This window comes from Salvelinus namaycush, chromosome 17, assembly GCF_016432855.1.
Source record: "Salvelinus namaycush isolate Seneca chromosome 17, SaNama_1.0, whole genome shotgun sequence".
NCBI classification, from domain to species: domain Eukaryota; kingdom Metazoa; phylum Chordata; class Actinopteri; order Salmoniformes; family Salmonidae; genus Salvelinus; species Salvelinus namaycush.
The window spans coordinates 33,220,945-33,233,027 of NC_052323.1; the positions used below are offsets into that span (position 1 = coordinate 33,220,945).

The 12,083-nt window shown below is 44.0% G+C and overlaps 1 protein-coding gene across 1 annotated transcript; it reads right to left on the reverse strand.

Annotated features, from left to right (window-relative positions):
- Positions 1-485: 485 nt before the first annotated feature.
- On the reverse strand, positions 486-4,809 carry LOC120062554 (early growth response protein 1-like). Its single transcript, XM_039012610.1, has 2 exons — positions 4,083-4,809; positions 486-3,188 (listed from the first exon to the last, which is right to left on the reverse strand). The coding sequence occupies exons 1-2, from the start codon at positions 4,291-4,293 to the stop codon at positions 1,882-1,884; spliced, it is 1,518 nt and encodes a 505-aa protein (XP_038868538.1). The 5' UTR covers positions 4,294-4,809; the 3' UTR covers positions 486-1,881.
- Between the last annotated feature and the right edge of the window lie 7,274 nt (positions 4,810-12,083).

Below are 12,083 nucleotides of genomic sequence, written 5' to 3' on the forward strand. Positions count from 1 at the left end.
CAAAATCTAAAATCAATGAGTATGCCTCTTTTGATTGAATGATTTGAATCTCATTCACACCCTTCTGCTCATGCACAATTACCCTAAGGACGAGGTATATGTCGATTAGACTAATATCTCAAAGCAACATGAAATCCTACATCAAGTCCCCATCTTCATACAGCCTAGATAGGCATGGGAGTCATGCATTTGCATTGTCAATGATATGAAGGTTCAACAGGAGAACAATGATAAATATAGTGACCATGAAATCATGCTGGGTAGATTCTCTTCAATTAAAGGTCTCTATGATGTGGGAACTGTGGGGATATCCACTCATAGAGCATGCAATTGACATATAGGATTATGACATATGATGTGCATGTAAAGGTTATAGGCTACTGCAGGATGTAGTATCAGCTATGAAATGCAATGAGATGCTCCAATATGATTTTTGTTAAGTACCAATGGAAATATTTGAAACTAGTCAGTGATAAGATATGGAATGAAATTCTATACATATATTTATATTTTATTTATATTTCATTTCTGGGAGGATATCTTGTACACCAAATATCCCATTGGCAGTTAAGCGCATTCAATGTGTTGAGAAGCCAGAAACAGTCACTTGGTTTAACAAACACAAATACAAAATAAGGATAAACCATAAAATAATGAACCGCATGTATATAACATACAAAAGAATCCCATGCCTACACAGTAGGTAACTACAACATTCCAACTTGAAGTCGTGGATATTTACATTTAGAGTTATAAAAATATAGTTTATAATTTTTCTCTTTTGCTTCCATTCTAAAGAAATGAAGCAGTGTCCTCATATCATCACGCCCCTTTCTGTACTTCTTCAGAGTCTGAGCACGACTTACATTCTGTAACAAAAATATCCCTTCAACCCTTAAGGCGAGACACAACGCATCTTCTCTCGCACGCAGACGTGTCACAATATCAGCAAGGCTTCACAAAAAGGCACCAAAAACAGGAACGGTGGTTTTGTTTTTAGATTTTTTTACGTGAAGTTTTTTTGTCCACATAACAGACTGATATGTCACATGATGTGAGCAAGAGAAAGATAGTACCAGTGGATGATATTTACAAAACAATAGAAACTAACATCACTCTTAACACATGCTGGAATACTTAAGTGCTTATTTCGTCATCAAACAAAGTCAAAAACGTATCACATCATTGTCATCACAACAGAGAAAGTATTAGAAAAGAAAATATGGCCCTGCTCACTTAAAATAATACAATGCAATTATGCAAAAAAAATTCACATCAGTGGTACCAAATAATAGAAAAAAATAACAAAACATGGCACAAGTACAATATACATATAACGTCTCTTAGTGCCTTAGTTACAGGACGACTGAATGTTCAGTCTGTCTGTCTCTTAGTGCCTTAGTTACAGGACGACTGAATGTTCAGTCTGTCTGTCTCTTAGTGCCTTAGTTACAGGACGACTGAATGTTCAGTCCATCTGTCTGTCTCTTAGTGCCTTAGTACCAGGACGACTGGCAATGTTCAGTTTGTCTGTCTGTCTCTATGTTTTCATTCATAAGAACGACCAACCTGTCTTTACCTGTTTCAACTATGGCTCGAGAAAGTCTCGTATGCCTCGTTTTAAGCCCTGCATGTGCTTTACCAACTGAGAGGAGAAAATCCTTTCTCGTGTTCTATATTGTCTTTGCCCGGTCCTTGACCTGTGTTTTAATCTCTTCTTCAGGTGAATCTGAGGATTCACTGAACAGAGCTTGCAGAGGGAGCAGGCCGAAAAGTGCTTTTCAGAAAGGGAATATGTCTTTTGATGCTGATTTCTCCCCTCAAAGAGACTGTATGGGGTGGTGGGGAGGAGGAAAGAATAAAAATTATATTTTCTCTCGCTTAGCAGATCTCGATTGTCCTTGGGGAGAGTGTGGAATGCATGTCTGATAGCGGGGTGGGGACCGGAGAGGAGTAGATGGAGGCTACGGAGGAGGGGAAGGAGGAGACCATGGAGGACTGAAAAGTACTGGACATGGACATGGAGACAGAGGGGTAGGTGGTGGCGATGGAGGGAGAGGGGTACGAGGTGGCGATTGAGGGAGAGGGGTACGAGGTATGGACCGGAGAGGAGTAGCAGGATGTGACTGGAGAGGGGTAGGAGGAGACTGAGGAGGGGGCTGATACTGGTGCTTCTGCCACCGCCCCGGCCACCCCGCCCTTCTCCGCCTTCTTATCCTTTTGCCTCAGGTGGATCTTGGTGTGCCTCTTCCTCTCATCGCTGCGGGCGAACTTGCGTCCACAGATCTCGCAGGCGAAGGGCTTCTCGCCAGTGTGCGTGCGAATGTGCGTGGTCAGGTGGTCGCTGCGGCTGAAGTTGCGCATGCAGATCCGGCACTGGAAGGGCTTCTGGCCCGTGTGGATGCGGATGTGGCGCGTCAGCTCATCGGAGCGGGAGAAGCGGCGGTCGCACGTTTCCACAGGGCAGGCATAAGGCCTCTCGTGGGGCGGTGTCTTGCTAGGCCGGTTGGGGTACTTGCGCATGCGGCTCGGCTTGATCAGCTGGGACTGGTAGACACTCTTCAAGTCCTGGGAGCCTGTCTGGGTGGCAAAGGCTTTGATGGTGGAGAGGGGAGTGAGGGAGGGCTGGCCAGACCCGTTCTGGAAGGGCTTCTGATCCTGTAGCAGGCTTATCTCCCCCTGCTGCTGGGGGAATAGGTAGTCAGGGATCATGGGAACAGGAAAGCTGGAGCCACACGACTTGCCGTTGGAGTAGGTTGGCGGGGGGTACTGGAGCAACCCCCCCGCGGGGATAGAGAAGCCCTGGCCCTGGTCAGAGAAGATGTCAGAGCTGGTGCTGGAGTACGTAGGAGCAGCTGAGTAGATGGGGATATTCTCACTGTGGTGGACAGAGCAGCTCAGATTGGAGCTCTGAGAGGAAATGGTGACGGAGGAGATAGAGGACGGGGACGAGGAAGAGGTGCCAGTCTGAGAGACGGAAGAGGGCGGGGCGGAGGTGGAGGGGGTGTTGATCCCCACCAGCCCGCTGACCAGGCTGAAAAGGGGCTCGGCCCACAGGCTGTTGCTGCAGTTGGTGGCTGGCTCCAGGGTGAAGCGGCCAGTGTAGGAGATGGGAGGCAGCCGCTGTGTAGAGTAGCTCTGCTCGCCCATCGACTTCTCACAGTTCATGGAGATATCAGGTAACGTATCTGCAGAGAGAGAGAGCGAGAGAGAGGGGACATTAATCAACCTGTAATATGCTGGAGGGAGAGAGAGAGGAGGAGGGAATCGGGAGGGAGGGAGGCAGAGGGGAATCCTGCCAGAGATGTGGACAGGGTTGCCCCTTTCCTCTCTAACAGCAGCAGGTTCCTACGCAGAGCAGGAGAACCTCCCTCCCTCCCAGCAACCCCAGCTCTTTCCCACCCCTAAACTCCCACACCAGCCATTTCCTCCACTAACCAAAAGATAGATGAGAGCTGTCGTGCAAGTCAGGCCAAGTCATCTGCATGTATGCATTTAAATATATATATAAATATTTCTGTTACGCATTCGCACAAGCACACACATGCATGCATGTAGGCACACACACACACCAAGCTCTTGAAGTCAGCCACAAGGCCAAAGGCAATTGATTACTGAAACTGCAGTTCAGCTGGTTTTAAGAATGCAATTAAAATTGAGCTCTAGACGTTCTAAAAGGTATGCAATGAGTGAACCACGCTCAAGTCCAAATACCATTCAATAGTGATGAAGAGCTACAATTTAATTTATACAATTCTACATTTCAGAGTTTTGTATTTCCAATCAATATAAATTAAACTTCATTATTACAATGAATTTCTTTATTTTTAAAAACTCCATATCAAACCATCATGAGAATTATACATATCTCATTCAAAGAACATATCCATCATATTTAGAGTCTTCTCTCTAAGTTGAATTTGAATTAAGATTTACCAGGTGAACATAAATACTGATTTAAGTTCTGCAACAACTGTTTCATGCCATGCATTCTGCTACTGCACACAGCAAAGCAGCAGCTGTCTATCATACATTACAGTAAAGTAATTCCACCCAGCAATATAACAAGGAGATAATCTTACCTCCAGCAAGGTGGTCATATTGCTCTCCTTGCTCCCCCGATCCGAAGCCTGCTCCCTCGGGCGCTGATGCAGAGAGGAAGGGGGTCCCAGCGGTGCTCAGCATCATCATCTCCTCCAGCTTGGGGTAGTTATCCATGGGAGAGTGGGGGAAGCTGAGGGGGTCTGAGATCTGCAGGGCTGGAAGGAGCATCTCTGTCTTGGTTGCAGCCATTCTCCAGAGAAGTGGACCTGTAGGGGCCTGAGGCTGTGCTGGAGGCTGAAAATGAGTGCAGCGAAGCTGGGCAGAGTGGAGTCACCAGTCCACCTCAGAGAGCAGGGTCAGACTGCTACTGCTGCTGAGGATGAGGATATATTCTCTTCTGTTTCTTTCACTCTTTCTTCTGGTTCTTCAAAAGTCTTCTTGTATTTTTCTTCCTTTTGTCCAAGATGAGTAAAATCCACTTTTTTATTTTCTATCAGAAAATATTATTCAGATCAGATCAGACCCTTTTACTCATTCCCTAAAACAGATGATAATAATCATTAATATATGTTGGGTTTTTCACTGGTTGAATCCAACTAGGGTGCTGCCCTTTTGGATAATGTGTTGTTGTTGTTTTGAATTCACTTCTACTTTCTCTGTCAAATGTTTTCGGTTAGGGAGATAGCGCAGTATGTGTGTGAGTATGTCTATCCTGCTCTTACGTTAACTGTTCTGGGCACTGAGGGCTCTCTTTCCTGCGCAGAGAATTCCGACTCCTTTATATACCCTCTCACCGTGACGTAGATGTCCATATATGGAGTGGAGGAAGCCCATATTTAGGCACTGCAGCGGAGGACACATGACATTAGCCTGGGGAAAAAGCGGAGAGGAGAGACTTTATATTGAGCCAGTGCAATAAATCGCGGGAAGACACCAGCTCTTCCTCAGCCCTGAATCGATGCATCTTCATATGAGAATCCCTGCTAGAGAAGAAGCATAATTCTTGCTCTCTCCCCAATGGCCCGTAGTTTAGATTCGGATTTCCCATCTGTGCAGCAGGCTGCGCGCTTTCCGGAAAACCCTGCTCCGCCATTCCATGTAAGGTAGTAACTACACAAGGACTTATTCCGGTGGGTTTCCATGTCCTTGCCCTTATTTGGAGCTTCCTGAGGTAGCGCTGATCGGCGCTTGGCAGCAGTGAAATGAGAGAGGTTGGAGAGCAGCTCAAGCATAGTGCTCTGCTCCGTACAATAAGTACTGTCAGCCCTATCCTCCCTCCGTAACGCAGCCTCACCCAAACCAGCAACGAAAACACTGTAGCCTTAATTTTAGATAGAAGCAGAGACAATTCAGCTTTTAAATGCTCTAAATGGAAATGTAATGAAAAGAGCAACTCGTTTATGGGTCTCAGTTGTGTTGTGTTAATGCATTTGCAGTTTGCATCAACACATGAGAGCACAAAAACAGCCTCATAAAGTATATTCATAAAAAATTGATAGCTAATAATGTTATCAACCTTGCATTTTAAGATGGGGGCATCAGTTTAATACATTCACGCATTCATGCACATTTTCGTGGCCAGCCTACCCATCCCGTGTATGCACAAAAAGGCCCACAGAGACAGTCTTGATGTGGAAAAATAAAAATGTTGAAGTATTTCATTGCAAACCAGCCCAGCCTCACATTCAATTCGCGCATATATGTACAAAATGTATTTCAGCAGATTTCGTGCGTTTTTGTGCATTTTTGGGGTGGTTCAATTCGTTTGAAAATACACGAATTTCTGTGCTACTTAATTCGTGCGAAAATACACGAATTTCTGTGCTACTTAATTCGTGCGAAAAGACACGAATTTAACCAGTAGGCGACACACAAGCCGTTGCAACAACCATAGACGCGATCGCCTGTATTTATTTATTTTACGTTATGAATATATAGATATTTTGTCTTTTTTTAACCATTTAACCATAAGAGGTTATATATATATTGTCTTTATTTAATCCCTATTAAAACATTGTGGTTTTATGCCTATATGTACTGTTTTCGATTTTTCTGAACAGACTTTTCAGGATAGAATGAATGTAAGCAATGCATGATGGTTAATGGTGTTTTATTCGGTTGTAGTTCCATGTATTTCTTAAAAAATAAACGTGTAAACCATTTTTATTGAACAGAATGTAACTGAAAATACAATGGCAGCCTTGCCATTGTCCATCAATAACAAAACAATTTTTTTTCGTATAACATTTGGGGAAACGTATGCAGTCATTGTAGTCTTACATTTTGTTGGCCAACCAAAATTACCAAAACGTTAACCCGTAATAAGGCTAGGGTGGCTGAGTGTAAATACATGGCTCTGAGTGTAAGCACCTTTTCACTAGAAACGTTCTTATGTTCAAATTACCGTCAGTGCGAAATAGCTAGAAAGCTTTCGTATTTCCACTTGGCTGCACCTACGGTTACGATAACGATAAATCAAGTGCAATACCTGCGTCGACCTGTGTCGAGCAGCAAAACACCGGAAAGCTTCTAGCCTACCGGAAAGTTACAAGAAGAACAAGAATAGTTACCTCATCCGGTCATGTGACACTCTGGATGCCCCCTAAAAGCAATTTCAACCGTTTTGAAAAATGACGCCTGGTAACCCCAAAAAAATACCAGGTGCATGAAAAGTTTGGACTTAGAATATTTTTTGAAAACCTCCATAAATCACTCAGGCCATTGACTCGAGAAGAAAAAACATAAAATATTTTCCAGAAGAAAAAACAGAATATTTTTTGAAAACCTCCATAAATCACTCAGGCCAGCACCCATTGATTTGGGGCGGTAGTATAGCGCTCCCAGAGCGGGTATGGAAGTCTGGATCCCCCCTAAAAGCATTTAAGGCTCTGTGTGTCTTTAAGCACCATACTTTTTCACTCCATCCTTGCTGTGTGTGTGTGTGTGTGTGTGTGTGTGTGTGTGTGTGTGTGTGTGTGTGTGTGTGTGTGTGTGTGTGTGTGTGTGTGTGTGTGTGTGTGTGTGTGTGTGTGTGTGTGTGTGTGTGTGAGAGAGCTTTTCTTTGACATCTGTTTAGCGAAATTACTGATTTACAGTTCATGAGGGTTGACCGATTCACACATTTAAAGTTTTGGAAAGATCTGACTTTTTTAAACCTTCGAAACAGCACCTATGACCCCATTTTAAGGCACTTCCGGTTGGCACAGGAAGCTATAAGTAAATACATATCCTGATCGGGGTATGCTTTTACAGAATCCTGAGTTTTAAGTCTATACGTTAAGAACTGACTGATTTACACAGGGTTGAATGCACTATATATCACAAACTGCTGGTTGGGTATGGCAAAACACTTTTAGGGTGATTTTATCACTTCCGGTTGCTCCAGGAAGCTTAGAATCAACACAGGTAGACCTCATAGTGGCTTGATGGATTGTCATTGAAGACAGGTTCATAAGACATTCATAACCCACATAGGCTTCAGGTTGAATTTAGGGGTGCAGGCAATGTGTTCCTATGGGGTGAGATGTCATTGTAAACTGTTTGATGTAAACACCTTCTTTTAACTGTTAAGGGTTAATGCCACACGGTCAATGTTAGGCTTGCACAGAGACCTTAGGAACGTTCCTGAGGTCAAATTGTGCTTCTAAACCTTAACAGTTCTCTCTCTGTCTCCCAAAAGCAAAAGACTTGAAATGTAGGTCAAGGGTCATCTTCTTGTCACTGTCGCTGCGCTCAGACCGAGCAAGCTACGGTCAAGCGGGGCATCTCGTTGAACTCGGCACGGCTATGGTGATGTCATGTTTAGTGGTGATTTCAGAATGCTATTTTGGTGGTTTTTCACTGTTGAAACATATTGCAAATGCACAAAAGTCAACTAGCAAGTCAGTGTCCATCAGCCAATTCGATATTTTCAGACACCAAACTGATACCATCTGACTCCAAACTCACTTTTTCCAACTCGTTTAGAAGCCAACTATCACATATTTCAGAGCAGGCCCAAAATTCACAGCGCCTTCCATTTAAACCATAATAAAACAAATAATACGTAGTTATGTTCTAGCTGCGGGTCCAGTTTTCACATTATGTTTAGCCCTATGTGAGGCGACCTCGAATCCCAAGTTTCGGCTCGATAGGTCATTCGGTGCCCGAGCAAAACCTTAATTGGTGCTGAAATTCCACTTTTTTCCATGCCTTGCTACGGGGTCCTTGAATGAGCTATCGGACAGAAATGTCGGGGTCCGTCTCTATGGGCCGAGCCGGTTTCAATGCACCTAGTCTTGCAACTCTGGGACTTTTCTAAATGTCACCATTTTGTAATGCTCAAAATGAATTGAAGTCAATGCAAATGCACCGAGGCTTTTTATCGGTCCGAGAACCTTCTAGAGCCACATAACTCACCGTGCTTAATCAACCTGAGCTCTAGAACAGGTTTGTAAAGTTTCAGAACTCTAGGTCTGACGGTTCTTTAAAAGTTCAAACAAAAGTAACTATTGCAGGCACTGTCTGCCTCTAAGCCCCTCAGTGTGTCACTCCATCCTTTCTGTGTGGGTGTGTAAATTTTTCCTTGAAATCTGATGGGATGAATGACTGATTTACAGTTCATGAGGGTTGCCTATTCACATATATTAAGTTTTGGAAAGATTTGACTTTTTTAACCCTTCGAAACAGCCCTTTTGACACCAATTATGGCACTTCCGGTTGGCACAGGAAGCTGAAAGTAAACACATATCCTCATTGGAGTGGGCTTTTACAGAATCCTGAGTTTTAAGTCTATACGTTATGAACTCACTGATTTACATAGGGTTGAATGCACTATTTCTCTCAAACTGCAGGTTGGGTATGGCAAACACTTTTAGGGTGATTTAACCACTTCCGGTTGCTCCAGGAAGCTTAGAATCGACACAGGTAGACCTCATAGTGGCCTGATGGATTGTCATCGAAGACAGGTTCATAAGGCATTATTAACCCACATAGGCTTCAGGTTGAATTTAGGGGAGCAGGCAATGTATTCCTATGGGGAGACATGTCATTGTAAACTGTTTGATGTAAACACCTTCTTTTAACTATTAAGGGTTAATGCCACACGGTCAATGTTAGGCTTGCACAGATCGGGAGGACCTTAGGAACGTTCCTGAGGTCAAATTGTGCTTCTAAGCTTAACGGTTCTCTCTCTGTCTCCCAAAAGCAAAAAAATATGAAATTGAGGTCAAAGGGTCATTTGGGTCCTTCTTCTTGTCCCTGTCGCTGCACTCAGACCGAGCTAGCTACGGTCAAGCGGGGCATCTCGTTGAACTCGGCACGGCCTGGAGATAATGGCAATGCCATTGCAGGCTTTGTGTGTCTTTAAGCACCGTACTTTTTCACTCCATCCTTTTATCCCCTTTTCTTCGTGGTATCCAATCGCTAGTAATTACTATCTTGTCTCATCGCTACAACTCCCGTATGGGCTCAGGAGAGACGAAGGTCGAAAGCCACGCGTCCTCCGAAGCACAACCCAACCAAGCCGCACTGCTTCTTAACACAGCGCGCCTCCAACCCAGAAGCCAGCCGCACCAATGTGTCGGAGGAAACACCGTGCACATGGCCCCCTTGGCTAGCGCGCACTGCCCCCGGCCCGCCACAGGAGTCGCTGGAGCGCGATGAGACAAGGATATCCCTACCGGCCAAACCCTCCCTAACCCGGACGACGCTAGGCCAACGGACCTCCCGGTCGCGGCCGGCTGCGGCAGAGCCTGGGCGCGAACCCAGAGACTCTGGTGGCGCAGCTAGCACTGCGATGCAGTGGCAGAGCTTCGAGACCCACTTAAAAAATGTTCGTCTGAACACACTGCAACTGGATCTGTAACTTTTTTTTTTTAACTCCTTTTTGTGAACATGACCAATTTGTCAATGTACGATTTCTCTTAAATTACGATAGATAAATGGCTGGTTCTTTTTTTCCTGACACCGTATGCTTATGTACTTTGACGTGAAGCGGTCAAATTAGCACCCTACTTTACGTTTTTGACCTTTAATCCCAGAAAAAATGGCCATAACTCAAAAAGCGTCGAGGCCTCGACGCCATCTTGTTCGGGGCCAACTGTCCATTACGTCTTCGAAATATTTTCCGTTTAGGAGAAAAGGCCACATGCATTTGCAATGTGCTTGTGCATTTGCAATATTATTTATTTTCCCTCTGGGGGGAATTTCCTAGACTGCGGAAAAATGACCAAAATGTGTTATTTTTATAAAACGGAAACCGAACGTCCGAGAGATTTAGTTTGATGACTTCCTGAAAGATCTCTCCCCCGCGCACGGCCCGACGCCGTCCGCGAATTTTAGAAACGTTGCAGGACGTCTAGTAAGGGACCTTACATTTGCAATGTGGCGTTTCTCACTAACCATATGGCGAGTGCTAAAATGTTCCCTTAAGGTATGGAAAGGCCTTGGAAAGGCCATAAGTGTAAGCCAACATAATTCATTATTTTACATTAACATGTAATACATGCATTATGAAGAAAATGGTGTAATTTAGGCTCCACGAAATATGAAATGGGTTATGAAGAAAATCGTGTATGGTTGCCTACATGACAAAAAGGCGTTCTGATTACAAGTGCACCAGTATCCAAAGTATTAAGCGAAATCAAGCACAGAAAACAGCATTGGCATTAATAAAACAATATTTCCCACGAATTAAGTCGCAGGTAAATGTGCGTCTTTTCTAAAAAATTCTGTTCAGCAAGTCTAAAACAGTACATATAGGCATACAACGACACATTTTAAAACATGGTTAAACAAAGACAACATTTCTGTATATTCATGACGTTGAATTAGCCATTAAGAAGAACAAAAATGAAATACAAATTATCGCGTCTACATGGTTGTTGCAACGGCTTGTGTGTCACCTACTGGTTAAATTTGTGTCTTTTCGCACGAATTAAGTAGCACAGAAATTCGTGTATTTTCAAACGAATTCACCCCAAAAATGCCCAAAAACGCACGAAATCTGCTGAAATACATTTTGTACATATATGCGCGAATTGAATGTGAGACTGTGTTGAAACACAATCATCTACCGCATCAACGAATGCCTTAGTTAGACAGCATTTGACAGTTGAGAGGAATAGAGAAAGAAAGGCCAGACAGCTGATTCCTCCAGGATGACCGCGGGAAATCCTGTACAATGATGCCAGTGTCGCGTGTCAGTAAACCTAAAATCAAATGCCCTATATAATTATTATTTTTTAAATCTTTGCTGTCAAAATTCATATTTTAAGATCGGGTCATGGTTAGGAAATATGTGAATATAGCCCATGTTTTTTTTCTATTTGTTTTGGGAATTGTATTAAATGCGTTGTATTCTGTCTGCTTGCCTGGCTGCAATTGAAATGGTTCAAGCCCTTGAGAGTAGTTATCAGTATGTTATTAAGCCATGCTCGGTATGGAGATTACTTTGACCAGCGGGACAGTTCATTAAATAACACAAACCATTTTCAAGCAATAAACAATTAAGTCTCTCATGTTGTCAAATCGAGTGTTGACAAGGTTGTCTATAGACTGCTAAATTACGCATCACTCATTATCTGCAACTCCGTGCTATTCCTTAACATTAGGAAGATGCTCTCTCTATCTACCTTGTTGTCATTGATGAATGATGGCGTACGCCCGCGGATGCTGACGAAGCGCTGGGCTGGGGCTATCCTGTCTGTCTAATTGCGGGGTGTACCCGGCCTCCCCGGCTCGATACTCGGGGAATCTCTCTGCCACTCACGGAGCTAATAGGCCGCATTAACAAACCGCTTCTAAACGCTGCCAGGAGCCTGCGGGCTACTGATGTTCCCTGGCTGTTCCAACCATGCAGCAGGCCTGGGAGCGGGGACTCCACGATGGCTCTGACGGGAAATCGATTTGTTTCCACCAGCCCGATGCTGAGCTATGCAGGCAAACTCGTTGTGTGTATAGTGTAGGCAAAGGGGAGAGAAGTGCAGTGCATGGGTGAGACTTCAACACTTTTGATGAGGGCACCACTCCAGGTAAATATAACTAATGTTACATAAGAA

Coding starts and splice junctions, on each gene's coding strand:
- LOC120062554 (XM_039012610.1), bottom strand. CDS start 4,293: ATGGCTGCAACCAAGACAGAGATGCTCCTTCCAGCCCTGCAGATCTCA. Junction 3,189..4,082: donor ATATGACCACCTTGCTGGAG/GTAAGATTATCT, acceptor CTCTCTCTGCAG/ATACGTTACCTGATATCTCC.